General features: G+C 44.8%; 2 protein-coding genes across 4 annotated transcripts in view; one reads left to right on the top strand and one right to left on the bottom strand.

The window, feature by feature from the left end:
- The window catches only part of DOCK2 (dedicator of cytokinesis 2), a 419,924-nt gene that overhangs the window by 234,511 nt on the left and 169,638 nt on the right, over nt 1-15,775 (top strand). The gene's annotated exons all lie outside the window — the stretch shown is intronic.
- INSYN2B (inhibitory synaptic factor family member 2B) overlaps nt 1-15,775 on the bottom strand; it is a 103,656-nt gene that overhangs the window by 14,173 nt on the left and 73,708 nt on the right. For 2 of the 3 annotated variants that reach the window (XM_004460204.4, XM_058282055.2), the window contains 2 exons: nt 5,032-7,288; nt 3,707-3,781 (listed from right to left, as the gene is read on the bottom strand). In XM_004460204.4, the coding sequence (XP_004460261.2) occupies nt 3,707-3,781; nt 5,032-6,377 (1,421 nt within the window). In that variant the 5' untranslated portion in view covers nt 6,378-7,288. Of the gene's footprint in view, nt 1-3,706; nt 3,782-5,031; nt 7,289-9,435; nt 9,591-15,775 lie in introns of all 3 variants that reach the window. The other variant, XM_058282047.2, reaches the window with a different exon arrangement.

The raw sequence follows: 15,775 nt of genomic DNA on the forward strand, positions 1-15,775 counted from the left end.
ATTGACGCCACGGGAAGAGCTAAGTGGAGAAAAGGAGGCAGCCCACCCAGGAAGACCCTGGACAAAGAGCAGCCCTTCTCTTGCTCCCTCTTCCCTGCTCCTTGCCAGTCTTCCATGGCTCACCTCTCCCTTTGTCCATTGAAAAATGGTAAGTTCACAGCTTGCTCTTTATTTCCATTTCCTAAGCAACCTGTTTGGATTGTAAAGGAAAACCTTTTCTGGGCAAGAGCTCCGATTCTTTTCCCTTAAAACATCTGAAGCATTTTGCAACTTGAACCAAGCAGATATTTCCAGGAACCAACAGGCAGACAAGAAATGCCTGATCCATGTAGTTGAAGCCCTCCAGAGAGGCTCTGCCGATTCTTTTTAGAGTGAACCTGAACATGATGCGAAGAGCAGGGGGATGTGGCTGGAGGAGAAGAGAGTAGGGTGAGGGAGGGAGGAAGTGTGGAGAGACCTCAGGCCTGTGAGAAGAGGAGAGGGAGCTGATTCAGTAGGGCACCGTCTCCCAAACCTCAAACATTCCCTCACTGCTTTCACAGATTTTGTGATATCCCCCACACCATCTGTGTAATTATTTTTAATTTTTCCTCAAAATAAATTCCCTTTTTAAGCTAAAAAAAATTATAGTAAACAGATATTAATCACTTTTGTAAATGGAGATCTGAATCACTTATAAGAAGTATTTCAGGGGATTAGTGTTATAAGCATCAATCAAAAATTAAAAAAACAATTGCATTCTAGTGAGAAACTGTTGGTTGCCCAGGGCTATAACCTGAAACCCACTGTCTCTTGGCAAAGAAGTGTGATAAGCAAGCTACAAAAGTTTTGGAGACTTGCATCAAACTCAGAATTTCTCCTGTAGGTCATCAGAAGAATTGAAATCAATTTTAAAGGAGAACAACTTTCTCAGTAGGTAATTCAATGTTATTGAAACTTGAGTACCATGGGGGACATTCAGCCAACCCTTTGGATAGTTTGTCTTAGGATCAATGCTAAGGAAGGTAAGGAGAGTGACCGGGGAGTCAACAGCCTGGAGCCAGCCTGAGGCATCGAGGCCATGCTGGGCCACCCCTTTTTCCTGGAGCTCATGGCAGTCAAAACTCAAAGGAGTCCTTTCGTCCTGGTGTCAGTAATTCCCTGGAAGGTCCCAAAGAGCCATGCATGGAATCTTTAGGCATGCGTGTCGATGCCGTGCTTTGGTGAGATGGGGTATACCAAAATGATCTATGGGAAGAGGAAAGCCAAGGAGACTTGGGGGCATAAGTTCCTCTCTGAGCTGAGAGTATAATTTGGATAAAACTAAATGACCTCATGTGTCCTAATGGGAGCAGGCGCCATAGCCATAGCCTTCAGCTGAGGGGGCCAACACCACTTAGAAAACCTAGGTCTTGCTAACTTAGCAGGGGACCCAACAGGCAGTCCTGCATGCGCCTATGTACCTTATTTATGTACAGTGACATGCATTACATCCACCCATCATCAGGGAGAGAGACTGCTGCTTCACAAGGCTTGGGAATGAGTATTTCACACCACTTACTCATTAGCTTGTAAGATTTGACATTCTAGGACACAACATGGAGTTTGAAGGCATTTGAAATGTTTGAAAAAAAAAAAAGGCAACTCTCATCTCCCCACTGTTACTGTGACAGGAATGTTCTTCTGATCTCTGTGCTTTCATCAAATTAATTGTCCATTCCTCCACAATGGCTTTGATACAAGGCTATAGATACTGTCTGGGCGAACAGTCTGGCTTTGAATGGTAATGAGCGATGTGTGCATACAATTGCTGCCCCGTTTGGAAAACTGGAAAGGGATGTGTGCATGAAGGTGTGCTCGCCTACCCAGGGCTCTAACTTAATTTAAAAGTCAAACCTAGAGTTGTTTGCTAGGGATATTTGAAGTACATACTAGAAGAATGCAAAAATTCTTAGTTTTATAGGAAGGTCATAGTTTAGGCAAATATTGCCTGCTTTAATTAGAGCATCAGAATGTCAGAATTTAAAGAGACTCAGGAACTATCTAATTAAAGACCCTCATTTTTTCAAATGAGGAAACTCAGAGGTCAGAAATAACTTGCCCAAGGTCCGGCCACGAAACTCAGAGTAGACTAGGTAGTAACCACTTGTGCTTTTTTGCTTACATAAGCCAAATAAAAAATCATTTGAAGGTAATAGAAAATAGATCATCTTGTCACTGATGAAAAGAGAGGCTGCCCCCCAAATTAAATATAGTTATTTAAAAGTGATTTATCTTATTTATAACCATTAGTTGTTTTTGTTTTGTTTTTGTCCTTCCTAGCTGTTTAGACATTTAAAGTAGAAAATTTGATCAAAATAAAGATATAAATAAAGGAAGAAACAAAAGGTAGCAGTTGAAGAGACTACCTGCTTATACTTTCAAAATGCCACAAGCCTTCATGAAGAACCCCTTGAGGGGTTAGTTTACCCTGAGGTGAAGAGCATTTTTTGTGAACTGCCCAGAAGCTTCTGCTATTTGGTGAAAATGTGCGGTCTGGGATGTGAGGAGCTGACAGGTTCAAGTGAGAACATGTCTAAAAGTGCAGCTAGCTGGGAGCATCTCCCGACTTCCGGGCACACAATCCCTTGTTAGAAGGAAGTCTTGAGAATCTGCTGAAGAGAATGAGGAACCTTTACAAAGAAGACACAGACACTCAACTGGGCTCCGGTTTGCTCAGGCCCTGAGCTGCTCCTCCCATTGAGAGAGAAAAGAAATGGAGGAAGCAAAAACCATGCACTTTTGTTACACAAAATTAGATGCCATCAGCTGAAATGAATGCTTTTGATTTCCACTGTGCCACCAAAAGTGGGCTTCCAGCTACGGAAGCATTGCTTTTCCTAGTAAGAACAGTAATAAGCCCGTGGAACTGTATAGAGGTTTGCAGTTTCAAATGCATTCCCCTCTATTATCTCATTCGTTCCCCATGGCAGCTATGTGGAGGGATAATTTTTCCCACTTTTCAGATAAGGAAACTGAGTCCCAGACAAGTTAGGGAAGTAGCTTAAGCTCGGATAGTTAGCAGAAGGCACTCTTGGGGATTGAAACACAGGTCTTTTGACTCCAATTAGTGGTCTTACCATTATATGATGTTTCCCCTTCATCATTTATAGACATCTAAATTTTTTTTTTTACAGCAACCTAACCCATGCTGGAAGTAAACATGTACTTAGAAGTGAACACAAAGTGCCTGGCACAGTAATCTTGACACATAGTAAGTGCTTAGTTAATGATAGCTGCTGTAGAACAAGAGATATTGTGGTGGAACCATTAAGATCCCAGGGCTTGGGGTCAGACAGATTTGGATTTGAGTCCTGACTCTGCCCCCTTCTGCTCTCAGAAAATGCTTTGTGTGAACTGAGCCCTAAATGGCTTAATTCCCACGAGGATCCTTACACCCTACCCCCACACCTAGAATTATGAGATGAGATGCACAGGCACATGCAGATCTTTGTCTCGCACCTGTACTTAGTGTTCAGTCACTGCAGGGATGATTACATCTAGATGATTTGCTGAATACACAGAGCAATCCCTGCACTGGAACCAGATGCTAACGTCTCCCAGTTGAACACCTTGCTTTTTAAGTCTCAGGTATTCAAAGGCCTCCTGTCTGAGAGTTTAGGGGAGCGTTCTGTGGACCCCGCCCCTTCCAGGCTCTGGACAGCAGGCCACAGGTGTGAACGGGTACCTGTAGATGATGCACGCCGTGTTCTGGCAGGTGCTGCAGTTGTTGAGATCTTGGCCAGTTCGATAAAAGTTGCGCCTGAAAGACAGAACATTTGCTGGATAAATCTATGGGCATGAAACACATGTATTATACACTTTCCCCCAACTTGTGCTTTTTTTTTTTTTTCATCTTCCATTTGCCCTTCATGTCAGGACCACGGCTTGGGTTGTTGCATGGCCATGACAAAATATTGCAAAATAAAGAATCCAGAAAGTCATGGTCATAGCACCTTGCATTTCTACAGTGTTTTGTAAGTGTTTTAAACACTTTAAAATCTGTGTTATTTTTCATGCTGACAACAACCCTGTGACGTGGGTCAGTTATTCTTATCCCCCACGTGGCAGAGGAGGAAACCGAAGACTTTTGCAAGTGAGTAGAGGGGGATATTGAAGCTCCTGAGCTGTATTGTATTTCTCTTGCAACTCAGTGCTTCTCTCTTAAAAGGCAGCATAGAAGGGAGCAGATGTAGCTCAGTGGTTGAGCTCCTGCCTCCCATGTATGAAGTCCTGTGTTTAATCCCCAGTACTTCCTAAAAAAAAAGAAGGCAAGGCAACAAGAAATACCAGTTTATTCCTTCTTCCCTCTTGTTTTTTGAACAGCTTTAAGCCATTCCTAATTCTCAGTTGTAAGAGAGCACTTTTTGGAGGGATGAAATAGCATTTCCCACCTAAATGACTCAAGGCCTTCCCCTCTCCAAGTTGGTGCTGAGTCACCCAGGAGAGTATTTTGTGACTCTTTTTCTCTTTGCAGAATTTTTATCTCATTTTAGCAACCACCTAGTTGGTCACTGATGGATTGGCCCAAGTCATCAAAGTGGGCAGCAGAGGGGAAGGTCAATGGTTAAGTTTAGTGGCTCACCTCATGACCTTTGTGATAAACACATGGATAACTGAAATTCAGTGCAAATCCAGTACCTTGCTGAGAGGATGGGATGAAGGAAATACTCTGGCTGCTGTCATTTCCCCCTTCACTTATCAACTGGACCCCTATCTTTATAAAAATCATTTTAGATCCTGATGCTTAATTGTCCCAATCTCCCTGGTCTTTTGGACACCTAGAAACAAAAATGATTATCAGTGGAAATCTATGCAAGCCCATGAAAGCCTAGAATTAAATAAAACCCAGTCAAAGTCAAAAGAGGCCATTTGGTTATGATTTTGGGGAAAGAGCAACATCTCAAATATTTGGGAGGCATTTTACTAATGGAAACCAATGTTCCCTCTGCCCCTTTTCTAACAAATGACTTAACCAGGTAGTTATATATATATATATATAAACCCCCTTACCCTTCTGTAAGTGCTCTAGCTTTTTCCAAGTCTTGAATGACATTCAAAAGGACTTTAATCTTCTCTTGGTTTGAGTGCAGAGATTCCTCCACAGATTGCAGTCTGCCTTGGAGGTCACAGAGCTCACCCCGGGCCAGGTGAATTTGACTTATGCCACCAGTCTCTCTCTTGTTCTGAAGTTCTGGTTCACTCCTGGGAAGAGAGGATGGGATGTGATCACTTCCTAAACAATTTTGAAATTCCGGGGTGTCTGACGAGGTGCGATTCTTAGCCGTCTCCTCCTGACACATGGAGGTGGGTTTTGATGCATTTCTATTTGGTAGTGATGCCAGATCCTGGAGACAATGACTCGATGGAAGACAGTCTGGCCCTCTTTCTAGATGGGCTGGCTGGCGGTGGACGCCTGGCGAGGGGGAGCTGTGAGTCCTTGGAGGTGAGGGAGCCCATGTTTCCTTTGACCGAGATAACAATGGGCCAAGATCTTTGTCATCAGAGTCATCTTTGGGCAAAAGCAATTCGGGGTTGAGTCTCCCTGTGCCAGGCAAGTGGCTGGCACCGCTGGTGGGATTTAAGCAGGAGGGGGATCTTTCTGAATCTGATGGTAGCATGCTTCTCCCATCACCTGGACACATTTCAACCAAAGGGTATATGGAGTTGCTTATCTCAGCAGACCTGTTTGGGCTGAACACGGGCTCTCTAGCTTCCCAGGAAGGACTGTGATAAGTATCATCTGGGACCTGAATGGCAGCTGTTGCTTTCTCGGAGGCCCCCCAGGTCGCTGCTTCCAAGCATAGGCTAACAGGCCCATTGCTTTGCGCCTTGGACACCCTAGGCAGAAAAGGGTGGGACACCTTAACCCTTCGAGGACCATCCTCAAGGTGCTGAGCCAGCCTTAAGTAGGCAAGGTCAGAAGACACTATGTCCCGTTCCAAAAGGTTGCCGTTGACCTGGATGGCACTTTGGGAGGCTGTTGGCATTTCCACGAGGGACTTGCTGGCCATGAGTTTCTTCTTCTTAAAAACTGGGAAATGCTTCCTGAGACTGGGGGACGTCTGGATCGCGATGTTCCGAAAGCCCCCTGCCTTCTGGGACCTGGGGAAGGAGAGAGAGTAGGTGGGGAGGCGATGGGGCCTGGATACTTGCGTCTTCCCCATCCCATCCGAGTCTTCAGAGGTTTCGATGTCAACTTCAGCTAGGCCGGATGGGTTCTTACAGGTCCCATCTTCCTTGAAACGCACCTGCTGGGATTTGCTCCTGCGGTGGTGGGGTTGTTTCATCAACTCCACTGACTCCAGGCTGTTCCGCTTTAAGAGCACAGGCCGCACTTTCATATTTTGCTGGGCCATTGAGCCTCAGTTGAAAGGGCTGCGACCAGACACTTCTTCCCGGCACATTCCCTTAGGTCTTGAGAACAGCTTCTAATGACGGCATCTCAGATGCGGAAAGCTGCCAGCCAGGATGGAGTGGTCCTCTCCTCTTAGGATAGGAAGCTCTGTCGGCCATTCCCAGACTGTAGAGTCTACTTAGGAGTTATTCCTAATGCTGCGCCTGCAGTTAAAATATTATTTCATTGCAGTGATAGCTGCTACTTAGATAAACAATGAGTTAGGCTAATTATTAAATGAAAGCGCTGGTGGATTGTTTATCAAGGGAGACAGACGGGCAGTTCTGGTCCACCAAGAAGCTTGCTGTCTTGAACAAAAAAACACAACAAAAGTACCATTTAGGGGAAAGTGACAGACCCACAATGCGTGAATTCCAAAAGAAACGTGCTACGTCCAGAACATACGGCTTCCTTTCCCGGGCATCAATTTCCAGGGTACAGCAACTGTAGAAAGCTCAAACACATCTTCTTTGCCTAGCATGTAAATAGGAGAGAAACAAATGACCCGGGGCTTTGCTCCTTTGATGATACATGATGCTCCTAGGAGAATGTGTCCATTTTTGTCAAACACAAATTCCTCCTTGGGGTCCACTGTTTTCTTTCATGCTGCTTTCCTCTGCTTCAATCAGGAAAACTTATCTTCCTAAATAGCCTCCCAGTGTCCAGCGGAGTGGGGCCAGGACAGGGCTGAGGCAGCAGAGGGCATGCGGTGGGCAGAATCCCTGTGGTCGTGTCTCTTGGCTGGAGTTCACCTGAGGGTGACGGGCACCATGTCTGCGGTCTCTGGGGGGTTAAGCTGAGCACAGAGTTCAGCTGGCCTTGAGGCTTGGGGCCGGAGCCACCAGGCGGTCTTTGCAAGCAGGCAAGGAGTGTCTGAAAGAAAGAGACAACAGTCGCCACTCAGAATGCAGTGCCCGTAGACCTCAGTTTCTCTGCAAGTTCCAGCCCTGGGGCTGAGGGTAAGGTTTCATTCTAGGACTAAGCCAGCCACACTGCCCTTCTTTCTGTTCCCCTGGCGTGTCAGGCACCTGCTGGCCACAGGGCCTTGGGCCAAAATGCTTGTCTGCCTGGACCTTTCCCTCCATTCCATTCCCAGACTTCACCCAGTCAAGTCTTGGTCATCCGTCAAGGCCTGGCCCAACTCTTGCTTCCTCAGGGAGCAGTTCCAATGCCTGCCCCCCACCTTGCACATACCATATCCTATTACATGTTCCCATCACATCCTTCGTGGCACGGATTGCAGCTGTAAGGCGATAATCATCTCACACACACTTATTTAATATACCTCCCCCACGACCCCGTAAGCCCCAGGAGGGCAGAGGCTGTCTCGTCGTCGCGAGTATATCCCCTGCCCTTGTGCAGGCTCACTGACCTGGATGGCTGCGTGAACGGGAGACCCTTTGGAAGCCAACAAGAGCTTAAGGCGTTGGGGATCTTAGAGTAACTCCGAGGGGTAATGACCCGTGGATTCCCTCTGCCTTGATGGTAACATTCCCTGGAGGACAAGATTTTTCCCTAACGCCTTCATTTTCAAATTGCTTTTTCAGGAGATAAATGTGCATGAAATTCTCTGGGAAAAATGTACTCATGATAATAACAGCTACCGTTTATCGAACACATTTTTATCATGCTGAGGGCTTTACCTGCATTAATCATAATAACTCACATTTTTTTGAGTACTCACTAATGCATTGGGTGCTGTTCTAAACGCTTGCCAAGCTGTAATCGCGCATTCCTCACTAAACAAACTGCTGAGGTAGATACTGCCATTATCCCTGTTTTACCGCTAGATAATCTGAGGCCCAGAAACGTTGAGTAACTTGTCCAAGGACACACAGGAGGGGACACAGTAGAGATCTGAACCTAAATGGTCTGGCACCTCTGTACTCTACTACATTTTGAACACTGCATTATCTCACTTAAGCCTCACAACAAACCCATTGCAGAGGGGCTGGGGTGGTCCTCATCTGCATTCATTTGCTTGGTGGGACAGGTGAGACAGATGCACCAAATTAGACTAGGAAGGAAAAGAGTTTTTTCACTGGTAGGAGACCGGAGCTGTACAAACTCAAATCAGCCTCCCCATTTGCAGAAATTCTAATATTTTATACCACTGGGATGCTAATGGATAACTGGGGACAGAGCTGGACACAGGGTCCTTCATTAATAAATATTAAGGGATTGAACGTGGCAGGGTGGGTACCAGACCAGGGTGAGTTCCAAGATTCTGGGATAGGAAAGTGGAGAGTAGAGCCAGTCACAAGGTAGGCCATGGATACCAGACAAGAGGGTGGAGTGTTATACACAGGGGGAGGCTGAGTTTTACAAAACCATAAACAGGGATGGGACCTGTTTAGCATGACCAGGTCCATGCTAAATCCAGACAGTTTCAGCAATTTCAGAGAGTAACCATTTGCTTTTTTTTTCTCCAATAATATAAAGGCATCTATATAACTCTTAACCTTCATTTCAGCTACACTGGGTTTTTCGAGTAGTGTCCCATGGGGTGTCATTATCCCTATTGGACTGATGAGGAAATTGAGGCTGGGGATGGTAAATCACCACTGAGTGGAGGGGCTGAGGTGCACCAGCTCCCAGATGCCTGCAATTCCAAAGTCCATGTTTTTAACCATGAAGCTACGACTTTGTCCCCTTGGGAATTGCCCCATGTGGAGGGCAGATGAACTCAATGATTTGAGAACAGGGGTTTGAAGACCCTTGCAGAGATGCAAGGGGTTGTCTCCTGGCTTTCCCATGGCAAAACAAATCTGTCTGCTGCAAGTCAGAGGGATCCCACGGCACTAGGATGAGGCCCAAGCCTGCCTGAGGGGGTCAAGAAATTTTAGAAGACAGTAAAAGTGATGACAGAGTTTACAAGCATTTGCATATCTTGGAGAGAGTATTCTCTCCATGGCACCCAGACTTATCATACAGGTGAACCCTCTGGCTTCTCTAAGCAAGGATGCTTTGCTCAAGAAACAACCATTAATAAGATTCTCTGCCTCTACCGCTTGGGGTACCTGCTTCGTGGGTGCAGCCTCTCCCTTGTCTCTCAGCTTTCTGCTTTCCCCAGGAATTCCTAGAGAGTGCCCACGTGGACTTTATCTTTCCCTGCTCCTGGCCACCTTGAGAGGCCCCATCTGGCACAGTGGGCCTCGAGAGTGAGAGGCAGGTCCTGAAAGAGAATATGAGTCATTTAAAATGCTAACGAGTTGTCAACTTGTTATCTGCCACTACCTGCCACGACTCCTCACCCTCTGCATGTCCTTTCATCTGGGCTCAAACCCCCATCCCTTACTGGCTGAAGGACCTTAGGCAATATTTAGCCTCTCTGAACCTCAGTTTGTTTTTTGTTTTCGAGTGTAAAATGGGGCCGAGACTCAGCACCTGATTCATGGTCTGATAGGAGAAATCAATGAGTCAATGTCTACAAAGCTCTCAGCACAATGCCTAGCACCCGGTAAACAATCAGTATGTGTTTGCTTTTTTAAAAAAATTATTAGGGAAGTTGTGGGTTTACAGAACAATCATGCATAAAATATAGGATTCCCATATATTAACATCACCCCGTTTTTAACACCTCGATGTGGAGTATGTGTTTGCTTTATGGCTGTCATCACTTGCTACCAGATGTCCTTGTTGTGATCATGCAGGTGTGCCTATTTCTGGGATTCTTAACTTAGCAGGGATTCTTAGCAGGGATTCTTAACATTTTTGTTCTACAGACCCCTTTGCTGTCAGTTGAAAACCACGGACCCCTTACTAAGTCCACACTAAACTGTGTGCTATTTCATAAATACCTCACTCCTGCCACCAGCACGTCCCCACAAGAATTTTGAATTTCAATTCAAGCTTACAGACCATAGCTTTCAGCGTCTGCTCATGAGACCTCATAAGCCTAAATGGTGGAAGAACCACCATCTGCGGTTTTTCCAGAGCAGGTAGAGCCACCCTTAGGACAGAGAACAAGCAGAGTTAGGGGGAAGCAGCTCTTACTTATTTCACCTCTCTGAAAAGCAGGGCTGGCATCAGTGCAGAACTAGGGAGATGGCCCTGCGGTGCTGCATGACCTCATCATCCTGCACAAGAATCCCAAGCAACTTTCTTTCTAAAATCAGTTTTATCTTCCAGTGACTCTGCTTAGGATTTTCAGGTCTTGAAGGATCCGGTAGTCCATCCCCGCATTCCATGACTGAGTACCCTCTCTGCATCCATCTCAAGTAGCCAGTCCACCTGCTTGGACACCTGTAGTGACAGGGAGCTCACCCTCTGATCTCATAGAAAAAATTACTTGTATTAATAATGGCAAATATGTATTGGAAACTTACAATTAGCAACACTGCATCAGCACTGGGCATTTAATCCTCCAAAATGACCCTCTGTGTATGATCTCATTTTGCAGAGTGAATAATTGAGACTTGTGAGGTTAAGTCACATGCCTAAAATCACACTGCCCATACCTTATCCTTTACTGCCAAGCCTGGATATTTACAGTATGTGTCTATTGTTGTGGATTTCTTTGCCTGATCATCCTCTACCTTCTCCCACTCCTTAACTGCTCAGCAGGGATTAGTTCTGGGAAAGTTCACTCACATCGGCCACAATTGTCTGAAGCTGGTTTTCCTAAGAGCTGGTGTTTAGTGAACATTGATTATGTGCCAGGCATTGAAATAGATGTTTTTCATTTACTATCTCGCTTAATCCTCACAACAACCTTAGAGACAGGTGCTATCAGTCCCCTGCTTCATAATTGAGGAAACAGAGGCACTAAAGGTTAAGTAATTTGCCCCAAGTTGCTCATCTAGTAAGTGATAAAGACCACGTTTGAACCCAAGGACTATCCCAGGAGCACAGGCTCTTAACCACTGGGCATCCCTGCCTTCTCCAGGGCTTTTTTGCGAAACTGTCAAGCAGGTTTCAAAGTCCCTCTACCTTTTTCCTTCTGAAAATTCTGCCATTATTCCAGTCTTAGCCCTGCTTTGTTTCAAGGATATTTATGTACCCTTTAGATGTTTTCTTTTGATCTTTAAAAAACATTGGCTTTCTATTAAAAAGATATTACATGTTCATTGTACAAAGTCAAAGAATATAGGTTAAAAAAAAAAGGAGGAAAAAAATCATGTGAAACCCCACCACCTAGAAAGAGCCACTGTGCACCAACAACTTGGTGGGGGTCAGTCCAATGCCTGGCTGTGCACACACGTGCACATACAGGTTTGCAGAAAGCCTTTATTCACTACAGCATGGAGAAAGTGTTGTGTTATTTACTATTGATTCATGCCATCCTTCATGCCTTCCTTTTAAGTGGGTTAATAGGACTCTGTTGTCTTGATGTACTATGATCTATTTAACTAGTACCCTTTTATGGATATTTAGGTTGTTTCTAAATATTTGCTATTATTAATAATGCTCTAAATAACATTTTTAATAAATGAACATTGGAGCACTTATCTAATTATCTCCTTGAATAAATGCCTAGAAGAGGAATTAATGAGTCAAAGTAACTATACTTTTACATTTTGTTAATATTACCACTTCCCCTTCCAGAAAGTTCTACTAATGTGCAACACTACCATTACTACATTGAGAAGGCCTCTTCACTGGAACCTCTCCATCATTGTATGTGATTAGTTTTTGATGATTCTTTCACTATTGCCAACAAAATGATCCGTTATATCTCAATCTCACAAAAGAATTTATTTAAGATCACAGAGATTTCATACATTTACTGATTTTATACCACATTTGGTGTAGGTAAAGAATGAAAAGTTGAATGACAATTGGAATAGCACATTAATGCAGAAACTCTTGTACCCTAGGAAGCTTAGCAAATATAAGAATTTTCACTTTTGAAAAATTTCGTATTTATGTTCCACCTATTCTGCACCAATGCCCACCGTCACCTTTGCACAGACATGTCCTAGGGAGCATGCCTGGCTAAAAGGAATAACCCTCTGAAGGCTCTCAGGTCTCAGAGGCTCTGCACTGGCCATTAATTGATAGGGAGTTCCCTGGACCTTGGTGGTTAGGGTTTAATTAATATCTTGGCCAGAGTCCAGAATTTCTTCCCAGAGGTTGTCACAGCCGTCTGTTGTATAGCAGCAGCTGGGAGGTATTGTTGATCTTTGCCAGCCTTTATTTTCTCCTCCCTTGACTGTTGATTTACTGAATATGAGCAGAGTGTTTATGTCCCAGTCATGCCTTTGGTCCATATGGGGTGTCCTCGTGGAATCAGTGTCCATTCAGTAGACACAGGATCCTCTAATACTATCTGTGTATGTCACATACTTTGGTCTTCCTCTGCCATGAATTTCCAGTTTTCTTCTCTCATGTGTTTAGACTACATGAGGGGTTAAGTGCATAGGCTTCCTGACCACTGAACTGGAACAAATGATCTGGCCTTCATAAAGCCAAGTTGCCATGAAGATTAAATGGGATCATCTAAATAAAATGGTCAGCACAGTCTATATTAGTTCAGCTGGTGGAACCCACTTGTAGGTCATTCAGCACTTGTCAGTGGGTCTTGGCCTCTTCCACTCTCCCTTGAGAATAGACTTTGGATAAATTTATAGGAGAGGATGTACAAGGATGACATTCCCAGGAAACAAGCCCATTTCAAATCCCATATAATCCCCAGTGGGAAGGTTGGAAATCATTATCCCTGTTAGAAAGAAGAGAAATCAATCCCAGAAAGGTTAGATGACTTGTCCTGCGTCAAAGAGATAGCACTGGAACCCAAACTTCTGACAAGCTCAGGGCTCCAGTGGAGACCACAAACGCCTCCCTCCACTTAGCCAGGGAGATGCCTAACTCTGGTGTTAGTCTCTGGCTTCCCTATCTAGAGGGTGCCTTCCTACAGGGTAAGAATGCATCATGTACGCCTTTTCTGTCTTCCAAAGTACTGGGCACAGGTATGAGTTTGTTTTGTGGTAGGCACGTCAAAAATAGCTACTGATCACTCATCTATGGGTTTCATGGCTCTTTACATCAAACTTTCTGGGTTTGTCAGATTCAATTCTCACAATTAATTTGTTCAGTCAAATCTGTCGGCAATCATTACTGCATTCTCATCTGAAACCCAAGAGTTAATGTTTGTGGTCCAAGCCTTCATTTGTCTTTCCAATATGAGAACTGCCCCCAACAGCCTTCTCAATAAGGAGGAGGGGGCTGAAAATTTTTTTTCCTTTTTCTTTTGATTTGGCCAGATCTACACTTTCTCCCCAATAGTCGTGAAGCGAGAGGGACCTGGTTGTTTTTACCTTCTAGAATTATTAAACATGGTGCACTTGGGGACAGAATTAGGCACCAAAAGGAGAAGTTAAAATCAAAACTCATAGACTTGGAGTCTAAAAGGAGGTTGGATAGGTAGTGATCATGAAACCTTTCTCTGATTTTTCAAACAGATTTTCTAGGTTTTCTCCATGGACCTATTCTCACAATTTCCACTATTTCCACCCACGTCTTCATCATCTCTCATTGGTCCCACTCAAAAAGTGTGGTGGAAGTAGTCAGGGTTGTAAAGTGTGGTATAAATGAAAGGGATTGTTATTATTGACCTAAGTACAAAAGAAGGGCGATGGCAATGTGTTTTTCTGCTTTTACAGTCCATCCTCCACACAGTAGCCAGAGTAATTTCTATAAAATTTAAAGCCAGACAGATCAGGCCTCTCTTTGACACCCTCCAATGGTGTCTCACTGCATTTGAGTTCAAATTCGAATTTGTTACATAACCTGCAAGCCCCTCCAGCGTCTAGCCCCTCCCTCCTTTCCTGACCCATCTCATCTCCTACCATTTCCCCCCTTTGCTCTCTTTGATCCAGTTTCCCTGGCCCTGGACATGCCAGATTCATTCTCCTCATAGGGGATCCTTTAGTCTGGACTGCTCCTCCCCCAGATCTTTCTGAGGCTGACTCTCAGCTCCAAGGCTGCCTTCTCCAGGATGCCTTTCCTAGCCTCCACATCCCACTGTGCAGCAGCACCCTGTTCTGTGAGCGTGCTCATTAATTTGTTTTTTGTACACCTCTGTTCCCATTTATTGATAGAGCTCAATGGATTTTTGTTGAATGAATGAGTGAATACATTCTTAAAGTCTGAATTTTCAAGGAATCATACAAACTTAGGAACTTTTAAAACTTTAGACCTTGAAGGGCATGTCACTGTTCCTCTCAATTTAGAAATTTAAAAATTTTCAAACTTCTTTTAGCCGTGAAACAATCTTTCCAATCCAAGCTCCAACCCAATCCTGATATCTAAAACAGAATAAAGTAGAGCAGCCCTAGAAGAAGTATACAGTGCTCCCACAGTCACTCTGATCCACACCCTAAAATCTTAGGGGTCCAAGCAAGCTCAGTTTGAAAACCATTGAGACAAAGCCCCTATTTAACAGATGGAGAAACTGAGGCTCAGAGCAGTTCTCCCTTATCTGTAAACTAAACACAGTTCTCAAGAAAAACAGGGCACTGGTTTATATTCCAGCACCCAGTTCCTGGCACAGAACTGGAGCTCTGTGAATATTTGTTGAACATTGAGGTGATGGCAGAAGAGGAACTAGACACCAAGTTAGTGCCGCCCGAGGAGACCATGGCCCCGTCTGATTCAGGTGTCTCGTTTGGAACCATTTGGAGGCCTCTCCTACATGGCCAAGTTATGGACGCTATTTATACTACCCCAGCCTTCTAAATGGTGTGTGTCAGTGAAGCCAGAGAAGAGGTGATGCCCATCTCCTCCACCTCCTCTTCATTTTTCTCCGCTTTCTCCATCCTTTTTTAAAAACTGTAAAATGGCTTAGGCATGGGAACCAGCATAAAGGACAATAGAGTGGGCATAACCAACATAACAAACCCACAACCTACCTTAGGAAATAAATCATTACAAACCAGCAGAAGCTGCCTTCTTCTTTCCCTCTCCCATCTCCTTTTATCCCCCCCCCCTTCTGTCTTCTTCCCTCTTCTCCTCTTCTCATCTGTTTTCTCCTGTACTTTGCCCCTCTCATTTCTCTCCATTCCCCCTATTTCTCCTTGCTGACTCTCTTTGCCTCCTCCACCTCTCTTTGTCCTTGCTCTTTATCCTCTCCTCTCCTCTTGCACTTCTCCTTCTCCCCTTCAACTCTAATGATTGATAGTTGGTCAGGGGTGCCTTCCTTTGGCTGTTCTCTCAAGGGTAGGGGCTCGGTGCCTCTGCTTGCCAAGCCCTAGAGCAGCCGCCTTCCAGGACTGTTCCGTGGTCCATACACGCCTGCACTCCCCATTCCCTCCAACTAGATGTACTGGCTGCCTGGGTGCTACTCCTGAACAGTCACCTCCAGCTTGCTCTCTCCCAGGGAAAAGCTTCCCTACCGTCAGATACAACTGCCGGCCAGTT

This window comes from Dasypus novemcinctus, chromosome 2, assembly GCF_030445035.2.
Source record: "Dasypus novemcinctus isolate mDasNov1 chromosome 2, mDasNov1.1.hap2, whole genome shotgun sequence".
Lineage (NCBI taxonomy): Eukaryota > Metazoa > Chordata > Mammalia > Cingulata > Dasypodidae > Dasypus > Dasypus novemcinctus.